The sequence below is a fragment of the Mesocricetus auratus genome, unplaced genomic scaffold (assembly GCF_017639785.1).
Source record: "Mesocricetus auratus isolate SY011 unplaced genomic scaffold, BCM_Maur_2.0 Super-Scaffold_100010, whole genome shotgun sequence".
NCBI lineage: Eukaryota > Metazoa > Chordata > Mammalia > Rodentia > Cricetidae > Mesocricetus > Mesocricetus auratus.
In genome coordinates this window covers 24,834,234-24,851,828 of record NW_024429194.1, presented here as the reverse complement: position 1 = coordinate 24,851,828, position 17,595 = coordinate 24,834,234, and the positions used below count along the sequence as shown (strand labels likewise).

The following is a 17,595-nucleotide window of genomic DNA, read 5'->3' as shown; positions in this document are numbered from 1 at the left end:
CCACCTGACAAGCACCATCCTAAAACTGGCTTGAAACTACATCATTTGACACAACTACAGACCAAGGAACTGATACAGTGCACCTTCTACAATCTGGCCAGAGCTTCAGAGGAGAGCTACAATCAACACTAAAACTCCAGTTAGGAACTTCAATCAAACATCTCCTGCCAAACAGAGACTGTCCAATCTACTTAAGATTTTGTTACACTAACATTTTTCTTCTCACAGGTCCCCATGAGACTGTCATCGTTCCATCTCAGCAGGAAGTAGTTTTGAGAATTCCACGCCCCCCTCTCCCTACTATTGATGTTGTAGGAGAGTTTACACCTCTTAGTGTTAGTTTTCAATTATTTTAGGGTTGGGATTGGAAGGAGGTATTCAGACTTGGGTTTTTCTTTCAGATAAGCTTAGGTTTAGATAGCATAGATATTTGAGACATTTTGTTCATTGACACAAGTTAGTTTTGTTTTAAGTTTAAATATCTTCTTTACAAGAAAATGGGAATTGTAGAAGGAGACTTTAGGACTGTGCCCTAGCCATGCGGCGCACTAGAGGCACATATGGATGTGGTAATGAAAGGGTGGTGAACTACGAGGATAGACAGGCCCACTTTTGGGCGTGGCTAGAGGCATGTACGGAGGTTCTGATAAAAGACAGGGCAGCAGAGCCATGCTCTCTCTTTTCGGCTTCTGGTTCTGTGGAGAAAGCTACTTGACTCATCTTGGTTGCCTGTATTTTCTTGTAAGTAATTTCTACAATAAACATTTACCTATACCCTCAACAAGTATGCTGTTTGTCGTTACAGCTACAATAATCTATTTAACCTTTATATGCATTGGGTGAAGGTATCAGATCTCCTGGAACTAGAGTTACAGACAGTTGTAAACTGCCATGTGCTGGGAATTGAACTGTCAGTGCTCTTAAACACTGAGCCATCTCTCCAGGCCCAGAGATTTTTCTTTAAGCCTTGATGTCTTGCTGAAAACAGTTTGGCCTCAGTATAGTTGGATGGCCAAAGATGGTACACTTAAATTCCAAATTCTCCCAGCAACCCTCAGTCCCTACCTGTTATAGGGTGTGGCTCCCACACCTGACCCTCTACCCTGAACTCTCCAGGGGCTGGGCTGCCCTTCCTCTAGAGACTCTTCTATATATAATCCAAACATTTTGGTTATGTGTCCCTTTTGTATTTTTGGTCTCCTAGCTACTGAGCCTAGTTCCTCTCTCCCTTCTCCTCTCCATCTCCCCACATGGCCCAGCTCAGTCTGGTCATGTCCCCTCTGGATTATCCTGGACGTCCCTGCCTCTACCTCTGCTCTCCCACATATCTACAATAAACTTTCTCCTCCACTACCTAGGAGTAGTCATGCCCTTTCCTTTCCTTTTTATTCTTTTTTCATTCATGATACAATTAGTCACTTGCATGCCCTAGCACATATAGTCAGGTTAGTTCATTCTGAATTATCATTGAACAATTCCTCAGTGCTGTCTGAGACAAGTTCTCTCTTAATGTTCTTCCTCTTGGACTTGTTCTGACTTGAATTAAAGCACTGTTCCCACAGCTGTTTCAAGTAATTTCTTGTATATTATTCTCATATTGATTGGATCTTGGGCAGGTTTAAATGAGAAGTCTTGAGTATAAAAGACTTGAAAGAAGCAGACCTTCCCTATATAAATATTTCATAAACCAAATGGAAATCCGATCTCTCAGATGCCCAAGAATAGAGGAGTTAAACTCAGTAACTGCTTTTAGTCGCAACGTATTATGAGAGATGTGCCCTACTAGAACCCAGACTCTTTGGGAAGGAATTGGTCCCAGTGTCCTACAGAGAAAGAGGCGCTGTTCAAGCCCACCTCTATGGTGCTAGGAATGGCTCTAGTCTAAATTTCCCAAGGCCTTTGATGCCATGCAAAACAGTGCATGCTTTTATACGGAGGGTGTTTCCATTAATGGCATGAACTGAGGGTTTCTATGTGCACACAGAGATCTAGAAGCTGCTGGTTCAGGGTGGTTCTCCTGGGTTCCAAGAGAATGCTTGAATTATCTAAGCAAAATTATCACCAACACTGCACATGGTAGGGCTTCTGCTGTATTCACCGGCCTTCACTCCCTCTTGGGCGAGTGGCCCCAATCCTGCTTGGGAGGGACCAGCCCGATTGTTTCTGAGCCCATTCACTGAGATGAAAGCCTCCTTTCTTCACAAGTGGCCCTGTGACCTAGGCCGCTGCGCTCCTACTCACATCATACTGCTTTGATGTGTTCATGTCACCAGTGCCTAATCTCAGTAAGGCTATCAATGGCAAGATGGCTCAGCAGGTAAAGGCACCTAGCACCAAGACTGACAGTCTGAGTCCAGTCCCAAGGATGTGCGCAGTGGAAGGAAGAACTGACTTCTACATGATGTCTTCTAATCTAAACACACACACACACACACACACACAGCATGGCGCACACACAATTCAAAGCTGGTAAGCCTGACATAAAGCAGTGGGAGAGGGAGGGTGTGCTTAGGACAGAACCAGAGAAAGATAACCTCAGTAGGAGATGGTGAAGCCACCTCTACAGGTAGAAGCCGGTGGTCTGTGTGGAGGAACAAATAGGGGAAGGCTTGAGTTTATGGGCTTGTAACTACACTAAAGATGATTTCTATCATTATGGAGGTTCCTCAAAAAATGTCAAATTTAGAGCTGCCACAGAACTCAGCTGTCCCACTCCCGAGTTTGTGGACGGGGATTCTTAAACATCTCTGTATATTGCTGTACTGTTCACAACAGTCAGGAAATGGACTTGTCCATCAACAGAGGAATGAAGAAAACATGGTCCACACCCAAAATGGGATTTCATGCAGCTGTTTAAAACAAAAACAAACAAACAAAAAACAACCATGACAATTGCAGGGAAGAGCAGATTTAGAAGGACAAGCACTGGATTTAAAACTACTTATGGGTATGCATGCATGTGTGTGTTTCTACAGGTGTGTGTATAGGTCCCAGAGCTAGAAGAACACGATAGAAGAGGAGTTGATCTTAATGGAGATGGGAATTGGAGAAGGTAATAGAATGCCCATACTGAGAAATCAGGACAGGAGTGGGGAGTGGGGGGTGGGGGATAGGGGTGGGGGTGGGGGTGGGGCTACAACGGATCTGACACCAGCCAGAGGGAGAGTGGACAAAGAAGGGCCATGGAGAGGGGAGGAGTGAGAACAAAATATGATGATACATACGTAAGCAGATGTCATGATAAAGCCAATTACTTTATATGCTAGCCTAAAAAATTAAAAACAAAAATGTGTGCTGGAGAGATGTCTCTGTGTTTAAGAGCACTTCGGTGCTGTTCCAGAGAGCCTAAATTCGGTTGCCAGCATTCACAGAAGGCAGCCCCCAACTGCCTATGACTTTAGCTCCAGGGGATCTACTGGCCTCTTCTGGCCTGCATCCACTCAGACACACAGACTCGTGTAGACTGACACCCTCCCTCCCTCCCAACCTACCTCTCTCTCCCTGTCTCAAAAATAAAAATAGATCTTTTTTGAAAAAAGAAAAAAATATTTCTAGCTAACAGTCGGTGACTTCTAATTATTTTATCAGTAAAGACAACCAAACCGTCAGCTGAAACAGCGGAATCATTTGGTTTTCGTTCGGTCCGCACAGTGCATTCTCACCGTGCATCCTGCAGAAGAGAACAGCTGTGGCCCAGCACTGCTGCCCTGGCAGAAGCCTAGTGCTCCCAAAGAAAGGACACCGGTCTCTCCACGTGCTGGTGTGCGTCTTCCCAAAGGCGTAGTAAGAGGGAGCAGAGCTTTAAGGGGAAATCTGGACAGTGGCTCTACAGGCTCTCCAAGCACAATCCCGGCTCTCAGAACACAGCCGGAGCGTTTCTGTTTTTGCTAACAATGCACGAGGGAATGCAGCTGTGTTTTGTGGAATCTACTTAAATTACAAGGCAGAGTTTAGGAGTCAGGCAAAAGTCTCCCAACACCCCTGCACCTTCTTCTCCCAGTACAGGCTCCAGCTTTCCCGGACTGCCAGGTCATCCAGTCTGTGCTTTTCTAAAGCACTGGGCCCACGTCACTATGAGACGTGACTGTGGCGTCACGTGATCCTTCCTGCGTCAGGAGGTGAGGTGAGATTTGAGTATCCTGGAAAGAATGAGTTGTGAATATCAAAGGGCCTTGGAGCGACGCCATCTGCAGCACCTATGATCATTTTTTCCCGGATGAAGCCAATTTATTTAGAAGCAGATGTCACTAACTGATTAAAAACTTCTCAGCAGCGTAAATTCCATTTGCTGCTGAGAATTAATAGACCCAACCAAGGCAGACGACATTTTGACTCGCGAGACAGCTCATCAGAGGCACACAGCACGTGCCCAGGCATCCACATTGACCAAGGTGAACCCTCTGCTCGTTGCCGCAGCCTCCCTGCGCAAATGCACACGACACCGCCACCTTCTACTTTTCTTCAGGAAGCTGTCAGAGGTCTTTGTCATTGTCCTACTTAAATAACCACCTAAGCTGAATTTCAGAAAACAAATATTTAGGAACATCCACCGTAAGGTCCATTGGACCACAGGATTTTTTTTAATTCCAGGGGGGAAATGATAAAAAAAAATTCTATCAAATCATGCATGGCTTCCAAGAATGAATTCCAAAAGCCAGGGCAGAACCAGCTGCTTTAGAACGGGAAAGTGTGGGCAGGGCTTGGGAGTCAGAGGACTGAGCAACCCTGCTCACAAGCTACAGAAGCTGAAAGTGAACCAACAGGAGACACAGGCAGAAGCAATGGAAGGAAAGGGGTAGACCAGAGGAGGGGGGACATGGGGCCTGTGAGTGAATTGTTCACATGACTTCACTGTTGGTCACTGCCACACAGAGTGAATACTTCCCTCTGTCAGATTGATGGTAGCAAGGCAAAAGGCAGCCCAGACTGGTTGGGCAAGACACTTGCTTTTTATTATTTAGGTTTTTTGTTGTTGTTGTTTGTTTTTGTTTGTTTGTTTGTTTTTGGTTTTTTTTGGTTTTTCGAGACAGGGTTTCTCTGTGGCTTTGGAGGCTGTCCTGGAACTCACTTTGTAGACCAGGCTGGTCTCGAACTCAGAGATCCACCTGCCTCTGCCTCCCGAGTGCTGGGATTAAAGGCGTGCGCCACCACCGCCCGGCTATTATTTAGTTTTAAAATGATGTGTGTATGAGACGAGAGGGGGTGTCAAGGATAACTTGCCCTGGCTTGTCCTCACCTACTGTGTGGAATCTGAGGGTGTAACCAAGGCTATCAAGCTTGGAGGCAAGGACCTTTACCTGCTGAACCGACTCAACAGCCTTTATTTTACTTTTACATTTTAAATCTATTCCTAGGCTACACAATACAAACCTCTTGGTAGTTGCTCCAAAAGGATGACTCTACTTGCAACTGGATGATGCAGAGAAAACATCAAAATAATGACCTTTCTGACTAAAGGGAAGCAATTAGACACACATTTCTCCTGGGTCTCCCAAACTTTAGTTACCAAGGCAGAATTCACCAAGCCTGATGACCTGAATCCACATGGTGTAAAGAGAGAGCAAACTTATCAAGACTGCCTTGATCTCCAAGTTAAACTCTCCCCACACCATGCCTTATTCTTATCTCCTTCACCTTGCTCTCTATTGAATAATGGCCATGAAGGCAATTTTGATGTGTAGTAAGAACCTCTAAAGATCTAATCTTCTTAAAAATAATATTAGCAATGTTTATCAAAAACAACTGAGAATCAAGAGTTAGAGAGATATCTCAGTAGTTTAATTCTTAGCACCTATGTTGTGAGCAACTCACAACAGCCTGTAACTCCGGCTCCAAGGGATCCAACACCCTCTCTGGCCTCCAAGTTGCACCTGCACTCATGTGTACAAAACCACACAGAGACATACATGCATACACTTAATTAAAAATAAAACTTTACCAGCCCTCAAGAGGCAGGCAGAGGCAGATGGCTCTGGGTTCAAGGACAGCCAGAGCTACACAGAGAACCAAAATTAGATCTTTTTATATAGTTGTTTTTTATTAATTTTTATGTACATTGGTGTTTTGGGTGTTTTGCCCTCATGTATGCCTGTGTGAGGGTGTCAAATCTTGGAGTTACAGATAGTTGTGAGCTGCCATGTGGGTGCTGGGAATTGAACCCAGGTTCTCTGGAAGAGCAGTCAGTGCTCTTAATCCTTGAGATCTCGCTGGCCCCATAAAATAAATAGATCTTTAAAAAATTCTGTGCCAGGTGGTGGTGCACTCCTTTAATCCCAGCATTTGGGAAGCAGAGGCAGGCAGATCTATGTGAGTTCCAGGTCAGCCTGGTCTACAGAGAGAGTGCCAGGACAGGCTCCAAAGCTACACAGAGAAACCCTGTATGAAAAAAACAAAATAAATAAAATAAAAAATTCTGAAAATCACTTTTGTTATCCACACACCAGAGAGACACTTATTTAAGAAAACTAGCTTGATCTTGGTTTTAAAAAATTAAAATTTAATTTAAACATTTAAGTAAAATAAAACTCAATGAACTCTGGGATGCACAAGAATTCTGACACACCTAGCAATCTAAACTTTGATGTGCATTTTCTGGAGCTGTGTGCATTTCTAGAAAGTACGGAAAAGGCGATGATCTTTTACCTTGGATTGATTTTGAGTTACACACACACACACACACACACACACACACACACACACACACACACACACACACACAAAACGCATGCTCAGGAAAAGCTGGAAGAGCATCCAAAGAAACCATCCTGTAACTCTAAGCTTTGTCAAGCTAACAGAAGAATATATACTTTACAGAATTGGTTTAGAAAATCCACTAAACCATAAAACCACTAACAGCAGCAGATTCCACAAAGGGAAAGAAGTCTTATCAGCATTATCCAATTAAAAAAATAAAATGTATTAATAAACAGGAGAGATGGTGGGTGGGAAATCAAAGTTTCAATATTATGCTTAAAGATTCTTAAAGCTATAAAGGGTACATTCAAATACCCAAAAGATATGTCAAAAATTAAAGTTCTAAGAAAAGTGTCTCATCAAATAGGGAATGGAAATTGTGGAGGAAAGAGAAACAGAGTTTCTAGGGTCAAAAGATTCAATAACTGAAATAACCTCAGTGGAGGTGAAGTCAGCAGCATATTTGAACAAGCAGAATAAAGAATTACTGAACTTGAAGATAGGTCAGTTAAGAGAAATAAAGAAAAATAGAGCCTCAGAGACCTTGAGACATCTTAAAGTCCAATATATGTAAATGTGAGTCACATAGGAGCAAGGGGAGAAGGGAGAAGATGGGGTATTTGAAGGAATGTCTCTCAAATGTGTTTAAGGCTTTGCTTCCAAAGCAGCTCTAGTGGAAGGTAATAGAACCTTCAAGAGATGGCACCTAGTGAGAGATCTTTGGGTCATTAGATTCATGCCCCCAAGGGATTTGGGGGGTGGGAGGTCTGGTTCAGTCAACCTTTCTTTTTAAAATTTTCTGACTCATGGTGTAAGAAGGTTTGCTCAGACACATAGGTTGTCGTTGGGTATGCAAGCCCACCAGAAGCCTAGCACAACGGGTCCACCCAATCAGGCAGGGACTTCAAAAACTATGAATCAAAATTAAAGTTTCATTTAAGTTTTTCAGATGTATCATCACAGAAAGCCTACTAGCATGACAGCTGACTTCATATCAGAATCAGTAGAGCAATGGATAGCATATTCAAGGTTGCGAAAGAAAAAGAAGGGATAGAGATGGCTCAGTGGTTAAGAGTACTGGCTACTCTTGCAGAGGACCCAAGTTTAGGTCCCAGTACCCACATCAGGCAGCTCACAACTGCTCTAGATGATCCAATGTCTCTGGCCTCCAAGGGACACTCATAGGGACATACCCACACACAAACAAACACATATAATTCAAAATAATAAAAATAAATCTGAAACTAAATAAGAGCTTTAAAGATTGAAGAACAGAGGGACTGGGAGTGAAGAGGAGGATCCTGACTGAGAACTGAAAACCCACTTGGCATTGAATGGGAAAAGAGGAGGATCGGTGCCTCAGTCTCCTAGATATCTAGGTAATGTGGAAAGAACCTATGCCAAGTTTGCATCCTGGCCATGGCTCTGCCACTCACACCAGCCCACACAGGTCCTTGAACTTTCATTGACTCCTCATCTGTAACACAAGACTCCCAGGTCAGATGACAGCTGAGACTCCAGGAGCTCCATGGGACAGCATTCAGAGAGGGCAATCCAATACCCATCTGTTCCAAACACATCTACATCCTTTCAACAATTAAATTAGACCAACTGGGAGGTAGCTGCTATTCTACCAATCATAGAAACCACTGAAGAGCATAGAAGCCAGAGTAGGTCAAATTACACCTGAGAACACTTACACATCTTTAAGAACTGATATCAGAAAGAACAAGACCTTAGACAGCTTAGGAGTGTCATTAACCTGAAACTCCAACTGTAACCAAACCCCTTAACAGAATAGTTTCTCTCTGGTTTAAGGGATTCACAGCCACAGAGTAGTGTCTCTGAATATTTAAATATGCTTCTCAAATATTATAGGCCATGAAAGTGGCATGTTTATTCTCTCCTCTCTTTTTCCCTTCTTCCTCCTCCTTTCTCCTCTAGGCACCACCTGTACCTATCTGCAATTCATCTGCCAAGTTTAATACTTTTAAGAAGGGGCCAGAGAGATGCTCATCCATTAAGAACACTTGCTACCCTGGCAGAGGACCCAGGTTTAGTTCCTGGGATCCACATGGAGGCTCACCAGCATCACTCCAGTTCCAGGGGCCATTAAGTCCCAACAATCCTCCTGCCTCAAACTTCCTCAAAGATTGCGCTACAGGCAGGTGCCTGAGGATTCCCAGTGTTTTACATGGATGTCGGAATCCAACTCTGGGTCTCATGCATACTCAGCAAACACTCTTAACTGCTGTCAACGTTCAAAAAGCAAGATCTTTGCAAATCTTATGACAGAATACAAGTTTTAAAACTAGTGTTTTCATGTATAGATCAATGCTTATTTTGTTCTTGTTAGATAATCCAAATTAGTCTCAAACTTACCATAACCTCCCTAGCACTAGGATTGTAAGAGTACACCACTACATCTGGTTATATGTATGGCAAGAAAAATAACACATGGGGAGACTGTGAAAGATTCAATCATTTAATACATTTTTATGCTAACCATACGTTGGTAATTTAAAAGAATATTAGCAACCACATAAGCCAAGAACTATGGAAAAGGCAGTTGAGCTCATTTTCCTCAATCATTCCAGCAATGCTGGGGGTGAGCATTAATCTTCAATATTATACAGAAATCACAGCCTCTGAACACTTGAGTCAAGGGCCTCAGCCTGATGTGAAAGCTTTTCTACTGAAGCTTCCATTTGCCACGCCACCTTGATGGACTACAGCTCTTCTTAAACCATGAACCAAAATAAATCCCTTCCTTCGTTAAGTTGCTTTGGCAAAGCAATAAGAAAAGCAACTAAATACTGAACAGGAGAGGTACCATGGCCAGGAAGACTGTAGTGACAACATCCCAGGCAAAGAACTGCTAGAAAGGGCAATGGACCTCCGCTAAAACCTTCAGCACAACCAACCCCTTTAGTTTAACGTCATCTATTAAGGTTACTACCTTCAGTCTCAGTGTCAATGTTTTGAGGATCAAGTATACATTTGAGGGGTTCTCTTGTAGATTGCCACCTAGAAAGGTAAACATCACTCAGACTGCACAGACACCTCAGCCTTTTCTTATATAAGTTGGGAGAACTAACAGGGATTGGATAAACCTCAGGTTTATGTATCTGGCCAAGACTCATTCAAGAACAGCACAAGCTTCCATAAAGGGCATGAGACCTGTAGAGCTGTGCATACGCCTCCCTCCCTGCACCTGGCACCCTTGAGTAACAGTAGCATCAAAGGGGATACTGTGCTGTCTATTGAATACTGGCCCCAACAACTGCCCCTAAGATTTAAAAGGTCATTGCTGGCCCCAGAGAACATAGCAACAAAGAGGACCCTAAGAGAGACATACAAAGATCTGCCTAGGAATGGGGGAAAGAAAGACAAGCTCTCCTGAGTAAATTGGGAGTATGGGGAGCATGGGGGAGGGTGGAAGAGGGGAGGAGGAGTGGAGAAAAGTATATAGCTCAATAAAAACAAGGCAAAAAGTAAATAAAAGGTCTATTGTTGGATAGATTTAAGAGCACATACTGCCCTTGCAGAGAACCCAAGTTTGGTTCCTAGCATCCTTATCATGCAGTTTACAATCAACTATTGACTCCAGATTGAGAGAAATCAGACATCTGTGGCCTCTTGTGTACCTACAACTCATGAGTGCAAACCCATACACATAACTAAAAAATCAAAACTAAATCACCATCTACAAAGTTCATTAACATTCACATACCAATTCCCAGAACTATTTCAACCCCAAGGTGCTGCTCCCGAGCCCTCAAGGACTGAAGCATAGCTTCACATTGCAAACTATATAACAGCACCTCTCTGTGACAGCCTTTTTATAGGAAGTGCTTTCACCCATAGGCAGTAATACCAATACACAAGTTTGTATTCAAATCCATTTGTTTGTTTGTTTCAGAAACAGATTGATGTGGACATTTGTCATGGGTAGACAGACTGAGCTGGCAGTCTCCTGGGGCAACCAACTTCCAAAATTGTTACAATTACTGCTACTTACCAAAAGCGGATTTTCAAAGAAACCTTCTACACACCACCTGTCAGCAAACATCCTCTGGTTGTACATAATGTAACAAAACTAACCATGAAGGATAATGCCATTTATTAAAAATATAGTCAGGAGTCAGGGCATTGATGCAATTTTACATACACATTTGTAGTCTGAAGTTCCATTATTCCAGCAGTTCATATAAATGATTCAGATCAAAAGAGAAAGAACACACTTTACAGAGATCAGCAGTTGCTTATCAATTTGGTTGTGAGTCCATTTGTAGTAAAAATAAATCTCCCTCTTCCATTATTGAAGACCATCTCCTTGACACACAACAAGTCTGTAAGCGTCAAGGAATTTCTTCTTAGTTGTTCATCTGAACTTCTTGGCATATGCCAATTTTTATATGTAGTTAAGTGCTATGAGTCGACTGGTATTACTGTTTGGGTAACTGGAACTTTCCAGTGACCTGTCACCAGGTTACTTACTTCGGATACCAGCTATAGCAATGTCAAACCTAACACCTATATAACACCACTTCTCAAAGCATCATACAGAGCACAACAGTTCAAGACAATATTCTCATTACAACAGGGAAAACAAAGTGGGTCAGAAAACCAGAAAGAAACAAATGGATGCCACTTCTGTTAACTGAACACCTAGAACCCCTCAGGAAAGTCTAGGCACATTAATATGTTTGCACATTTCCTTCCAACCAGTCGGACTTGTTTCTTGGGATAATGGTGACCATCCTATTACTTCAACTTGTACTGTTAAGAAATAAAAAAGGAATAAAAAAACAAGGTGAATTTAATTCGCTGGTGATGGACTGGAGATGGCTCAGAGGGATGAGTGTTTGAGCCATAAGCATGAGGACCTAGTTTAGGCTACTAGCACCCACATTTAAAAAAAAACTAGGCATGACTGCACAGTGCTGGGGGGAGTGGATACAATCTGCCTGTGAGATGCAGAAGCTGATTCTCTAGTACTTGGCCTTCAAGCATAAGATGCCCAAAGAAGTCACTTTCTAACAGGTGGTCAGCTGTCGGCTGTACCACTCCACATGAGGTGTGCCCAGCTTGACAATAGGCAGACCCAGCAGAACCCCTCCCTCACTGCTCTCCCAGTGTTGGTTATATGATATGCTTTGCTGGGCGGGCCGACGACACCTGCTGTCCCCTAGACCTCTATGCAGTCTACTCTCCTAGGACAAGAGGTCCAGTTAACATCCTGACAATGTGCTTGGCTGTTTAAGAACATAACAATGGTGCTTGCTGGCCCCTCTGCTGAGAGTGCTTCAAAATATGGTCGTCCTGATCCCAAATTAACCACAGGTGTCATGTACTGAAGAACAGAAAGCTGATGACTAAAAACTGTTCAATGACTTGCAAGGAATCAATGAAGTCAAATCTGCAAGCACCACAAGTGTAAAATGCAAATACAGATTATTTTAATATGAAACATCACTTTGTTTTGTACAGATGTCTACATTTTGACAGATCTTTAAAAAGTGAGGAACAAAATACTATGTTCACACAAAATCTTTGTGCTCAGTTTGTAAAACATCAGAACTGGAGACAAAGGAGGCCAGATCTTCTGGACAAAAAGGTGAAGCTGCAGAACCCAACTCCTGCCCCCTTCCAGGTAACATTGCTCATTTACAAGACTTTGTGAGCAGAGACCTCCCCACCCCAACTCCTCCACAGTGAATGGGCAAACTGGCAGAGAGATTTGTCAGCAGGGCATGTTTCCACATAAGGCAAGGTCAGTGTAGATTGTGTTACAGTAGTAAACTAAGTTACTACCTTCCTTTGGGGTGGCTCTATGTCAAGAGAGTCAGCACAATTAGTCTCTTCAAAGTTGTTTGTTTTTTGTTTTGTTTTGTGTTTTTTTTTTAATAAAACATGGTGCATCTCATTTCGAAGGAGATGAAGGCAGAGTTTAAACTTATTAGTCTTCATTTGAGCCTTAGGAAGAAACGGATCAGCTCCCTTTTCTTTCCACATTTTACGATCAAGACACTGTAAACAGCAAGACCCACCATGGTTGGACCTGTGGCCACACAACTTACTTGAACCGAAATGTAACCATACTGCTTATCTTAGACAGGTGGGCATGTGTACAGCACAGAACTATAAACAAAAACGGTGAAGCAAGCTTATTTTATTTTTAGGTAAAAACATTAACCTGATGGATTATTGCAGATCTGAGAAATGAGCACACAAACAAATGGACGGCATTGTTTACAGGTGCTTTGATCTGTGTGGAGACAAAGGCTGAACGGTTTGTCCGCATTTAACACTGGGAGATGAGAGTGAGATAAAGACTGAAAACAGAAACTTAAAACAGGAGTAAGGGAAGAAAAAAACATCTTTTAAATTCCAATACGGAATGAAAAGTAATTCATCTAAAACTTTGCATCAATTTAAAACGGCCTGGCCACAGGATAAACACTGGCCAGCCCAAGCTGTGGACCTCTTAACCTACACAGAAAAACAAACATACTTTCCTTCCTCCTTTGCAGAGTATGACAGGAATTCCATGTAAACAGACCTAGGGTGTCACTTGGCAAAAAGCCAGGAGTGCTCTGTAACTAGATTAAAACTAAGCTATACGAAAAGGCTACCTACCTAGTTACAAAGGCTGAATTATATTGAGAATATATTTCAACTCAATGAATTTTAGATTTTATCTTAATTTGAAAGAACCCAGGATGACAAGGCCAGGGCTAATGAAGATGTCTTAACTGTCTGTGTTGTATTACTTAAAGACAAAACAAAGACAAAACAAAACCTGTGAATTGAAGAGGCAGCAATGAAGTGTGTGAAAAAGAAAGAGAGAGGTGGAAAACGCACAGAACCCATTTACTAAACTAGAGTTGTCAAATACACATGAGTTTAATGTCTGTACTTATGTACAAGAGTTGTCTTTGGAAGAAACATACTGCAAACTTAGCTAGATGGATACACACAGCCCAGAATTAAACTGCACAGCGACATTTATTGTTCCAGCCTGAAAAAACATCCCTTTGAAATTTCACACAGCAAAGCAAGTTAAAAACTTCACTCATCAAATAAATGATAATTTAAACAAGAACTTGCTAAAGAAACCTCATCACAACAACGCTTTAGGGCCTGATCACTTGGAAGTCCATGGGGCCATTATGAATTATAATCTGCAAGCCGTTTTCCTACAACAAGAAGGAGGAACATGTTTCCTTGACTCAGGTGACACATAGAAAAGAAATCATGATTTGTTTTCTTTTGCTGTAATAGGCAGACACTGATTTCTTGTTGTGATCAGGAAAGATGGAACGACTGTTGGCCTTCTCTTGCTGCTATCAACAGTTTGTCACGCATTATCTCAATGCTCGAATAGTCTGGCAACTTAAGATAGTTCACACAAGTCATTACTGAGGGTAAGAAGTCATCTGGATTTTCTGTTGATTCAAATGTCTTCCGCACAATTGTCAGAGGTGGATTTAAACTCCGGAACCCTAATTAAGAGAAAAAGAGTTCAAGAAATTTGGTTCATTTTATAAGATGCCATTACTATCACAAGATACATCACTGATTTCTTGTAGTGTTAAACTGCCACACCAAGTATCCCCCTCTCTCTTAGCTAATGATGGCTCACTGGCTAAGATCATTGGCCACTCTTCCAGAAGCCCCCGGCTCATTTGCCAGCACTTACAGGATGGCTGACAGGCATCTGTAACTTTAGTCCAAGGAGGATCCAACACCCTCTTCTGGCCTCAGACAAACACGACAAGCAAAGCACTCATACAAAATAAAAATTGAAATATGCAAACAAGCAAAGCAGACTCATTCAACTGAATTATTTTTAGAATCTATTATCTAAGTCAACTAAGAATTTAAAATTTGCAAACTGTAGAATTTAAGCAACATTCTTGTACATTAGTGACAATGGATGTTTAAAGCAGTGTCTGAATTTCCCTATCAGTATCGTAATAACTAAAAGACACTGTACCCCAAATAATGGACTGTCTCCAAAGACAAGTGATATTTCACTCACAGAACTAAGACTAAGCACAGATACTACCTACCTCCAACCGGCAATCGTGGGCTACCAGTCACAAACTGGAGAAACAACCTCTGCTGTTCATTATCAAAACTACTGAGAATCTCAAACAAGAACTTCACAGCCCGACTAAAACAAGTAGAACAGAATTATTTTGAGTTAAAATACTATGTCAATATATCAAGCCTCATTTATAATCATTGATAATGACATCTATTTTCAGATATGGTTGCATATGAATTCTTTAAAAGTTTATTTTGTTGTCATAGCTGAAATCAAAATAGAACAACTTCTAACAATATACAATTCTAGCAAAAGCTTCCCACAAACTTTGATGAGTTGACCCCTCTTTGTCTAAATCCCTAACTATTAACTGAGGAACTGAAGAACCCACACTTACCTGTCATGAGTATACCCATGATCAGGCCTGCAGCATTCCATCAATGTCTTCGCATCCCAAGTATCTGCTTTACTGCCGCACAGGAGCTGATCCAGCTTTGAGATGAAATTAGGATAATTAGTAAAGAAACACCCACATACTTGGTGACAAGTAGCTGTCTAAGAACATGCCTTCCAGGGTGCTACCACCAAGTTCCCTTCACACTGAGCTACATGGTGGTCTGGGCAAGAATGTTGCTGCTGTTATTTACTTTCACACAAGGATCCCATACCCTGCCCCCGCCCCAACACCCATATTTAACAAACTTTCTTTAGCATTTGACCAACTCCCAATCCCTTAGTCCAAAATGCTGTAGAATGGTAAGATTTGAAGCAATAAGGTAAACTATTCTGCTATGATAATTACACAGAAATGACATGTGTCTTTTAGATGTGTGCTACTCACTTCTTCTGGGTAGAAGTACTGAAGATGACTGAGTGGGAAAACTGATTCAAATCCATCTCTGAACGAGTCAAACTGCCTAGAAACACCTTCATTTAGTGCCCAGAATATCACCAACTGCAAAAAGAAGCCATTTTTAAAATTCCAAAGATCCAAATCTATTTACTATTTAATATTTGTAGTAAATGACCTTCTGGGATTGCTTTAAAAACTTAAACTATAAAAACAAATGTTATTAAGCCAGGTGGTGGTGGGACACTCCTTTAATCACAGCACTTGTGAGGCAGAGTCAGGTGCAGAGTCTGAGGTAAGGCCAGCCTGGTCTGAAGAGTAAGGACACAGAGAACAGAGAAAACGCGCGCACGCACACACACACACAGGCAGACACAGACGTTATTAAATGTCCAGACTATCTCAAAGAAAACTACATCAGTAAAAGGCTAGTCATACAATTTTATATTGTTTTAAAACTTCATAGAAAACTTTCCCTCCAGAGATCACATTATCTTACAAAGAGCCAAACACATGTCCCAAGAGGTTAAAATGTTACTGAAATTGAAGATTAACATTTCAAGATTCTTAGTTAGTGACCAGCCATTTAATGTGGAATGTTGACTTCTTTTTTGTTGTTGTTGTTTTTGTTTTTGTTTTTATTTTTACGAGACAGGGTTTCTCTGTATTGTTTGAGGCTGTCGGTCCGGCCTGGCCTCGAACTCACAGAGATCCGCCTGCCTCTGCCTCCGGAGTGCTGGGATTAAAGGCGTGCCCAACCACCGCCCGGCGGAATGTTGACTTCTAAATCCTATGATGTTCTGAGAACCATCCTCTGCAATGTGTGTCTCTTTTTAGAAACATATACAGCTTAGACATGCAAGACAAAAAAAAAATTTGAGGATAAGAAAAAGCAGCTCTAAACTCAGCCTCCAGTGGCCCTGGTTAATTTACTGGTACACAGAATATTTCGATTAAAAAGATGAAATTTTTACTAATGCTGTAATTTAAAAATCAACTCAAAGAGAAGTCACACCATACAACAGAACTCACAAAGGAAGTTTATTAGGAAACGAGAAGGGGAACAAAAGGGGGCAGAGATCAGTCCCTGGGGAAATAATGAGTGGAGAGAGGGAGGGAGGTAGAGGGCCTTTTTAAAAGGAAACATAGTAAATGTGTACAATTGGTGCTCTTAGTGGCTGCACCTGAGGGCATATCCTGTCAGAACCCAAAGGACAGGCCAGTACAGACAGCTGAACACTAGCAACTATTTTAAAACTAACAGTTATTAAGTATTTTTAGAAAAACAAAGGTATAGATGTTTGCACATTATTTGTTACAAAGATGGAAAAGCAGCTTCCCCAAAGACAGTACAAGAAACAGTTAATACAGGAAGTTATTAGCATGATTAGTTATAAAAAGGAACTACCTGAGTCACAGGACTGCTGGGAAGCAAAGGATCTTGGATATTACCTTCTTTTTAAAGAAACTAGAGCTGAAGTTTTTCAGAGGCTCTAAAGTCCCACACAATATTTTAAGAAAGGTCAAGGTTTCAAAATGAGTGTTCTAGCTTGAATCCAAGGTTCTTTTTAGCCATGTCAGGAATAAATCCAAGTTTTAAACAATAGTAATGAAAATATATAGGAATGCAATAGGAAATTGTTTCTCCCACATTAAGCAACCTTAAATATACAGCTGTAAACGCACTTTGGGTTGATCACAACAAACACATAAAGTGTATGTGTGCCTACACTGGTGTTTTAAAAACAATTCTGCCAAGCTATCTGCCCAAAAAAAACAAGGGCAAAATTGCAGTTCAAACAAGTGATGGCTCCTTTTCACCGATACCTTCCATTACAGGGGAAAAAATGTATAAATCACGGTATTCAATAATGCTTAAAGATTAGGTAAATATAAGCTTATATGAGGTACTGAGAAAGAACTGATAAGCTTTTTTACACAAACATATTTTATGCAGAGTAAAGGGATGCAAAAGTGCAACTTTACAGCCTTAGAG

At 41.6% G+C, this 17,595-nt stretch overlaps 2 protein-coding genes across 13 annotated transcripts in view; both read right to left on the bottom strand.

Annotated features, from left to right (window-relative positions):
* Dner (delta/notch like EGF repeat containing) overlaps positions 1-3,747 on the bottom strand; it is a 304,752-nt gene extending 301,005 nt beyond the window's left edge. Inside the window, exon 1 of the mRNA XM_040753181.1 lies at positions 3,663-3,747. The gene's annotated coding sequence lies outside the window, so the exon portion shown is untranslated. The remainder of the gene's footprint in view (positions 1-3,662) is intronic.
* Positions 3,748-13,685: 9,938 nt separating this feature from the next.
* The window catches only part of Trip12 (thyroid hormone receptor interactor 12), a 108,018-nt gene continuing 104,108 nt past the window's right edge, over positions 13,686-17,595 (bottom strand). For all 12 annotated transcript variants that reach the window (XM_040753171.1, XM_040753169.1, XM_040753174.1 and 9 more), the window contains 4 exons: positions 15,591-15,704; positions 15,147-15,241; positions 14,772-14,875; positions 13,686-14,201 (listed from right to left, as the gene is read on the bottom strand). In XM_040753171.1, coding sequence (XP_040609105.1) covers positions 14,005-14,201; positions 14,772-14,875; positions 15,147-15,241; positions 15,591-15,704 — 510 coding nt within the window. In that variant the 3' untranslated portion in view covers positions 13,686-14,004. The remainder of the gene's footprint in view (positions 14,202-14,771; positions 14,876-15,146; positions 15,242-15,590; positions 15,705-17,595) is intronic.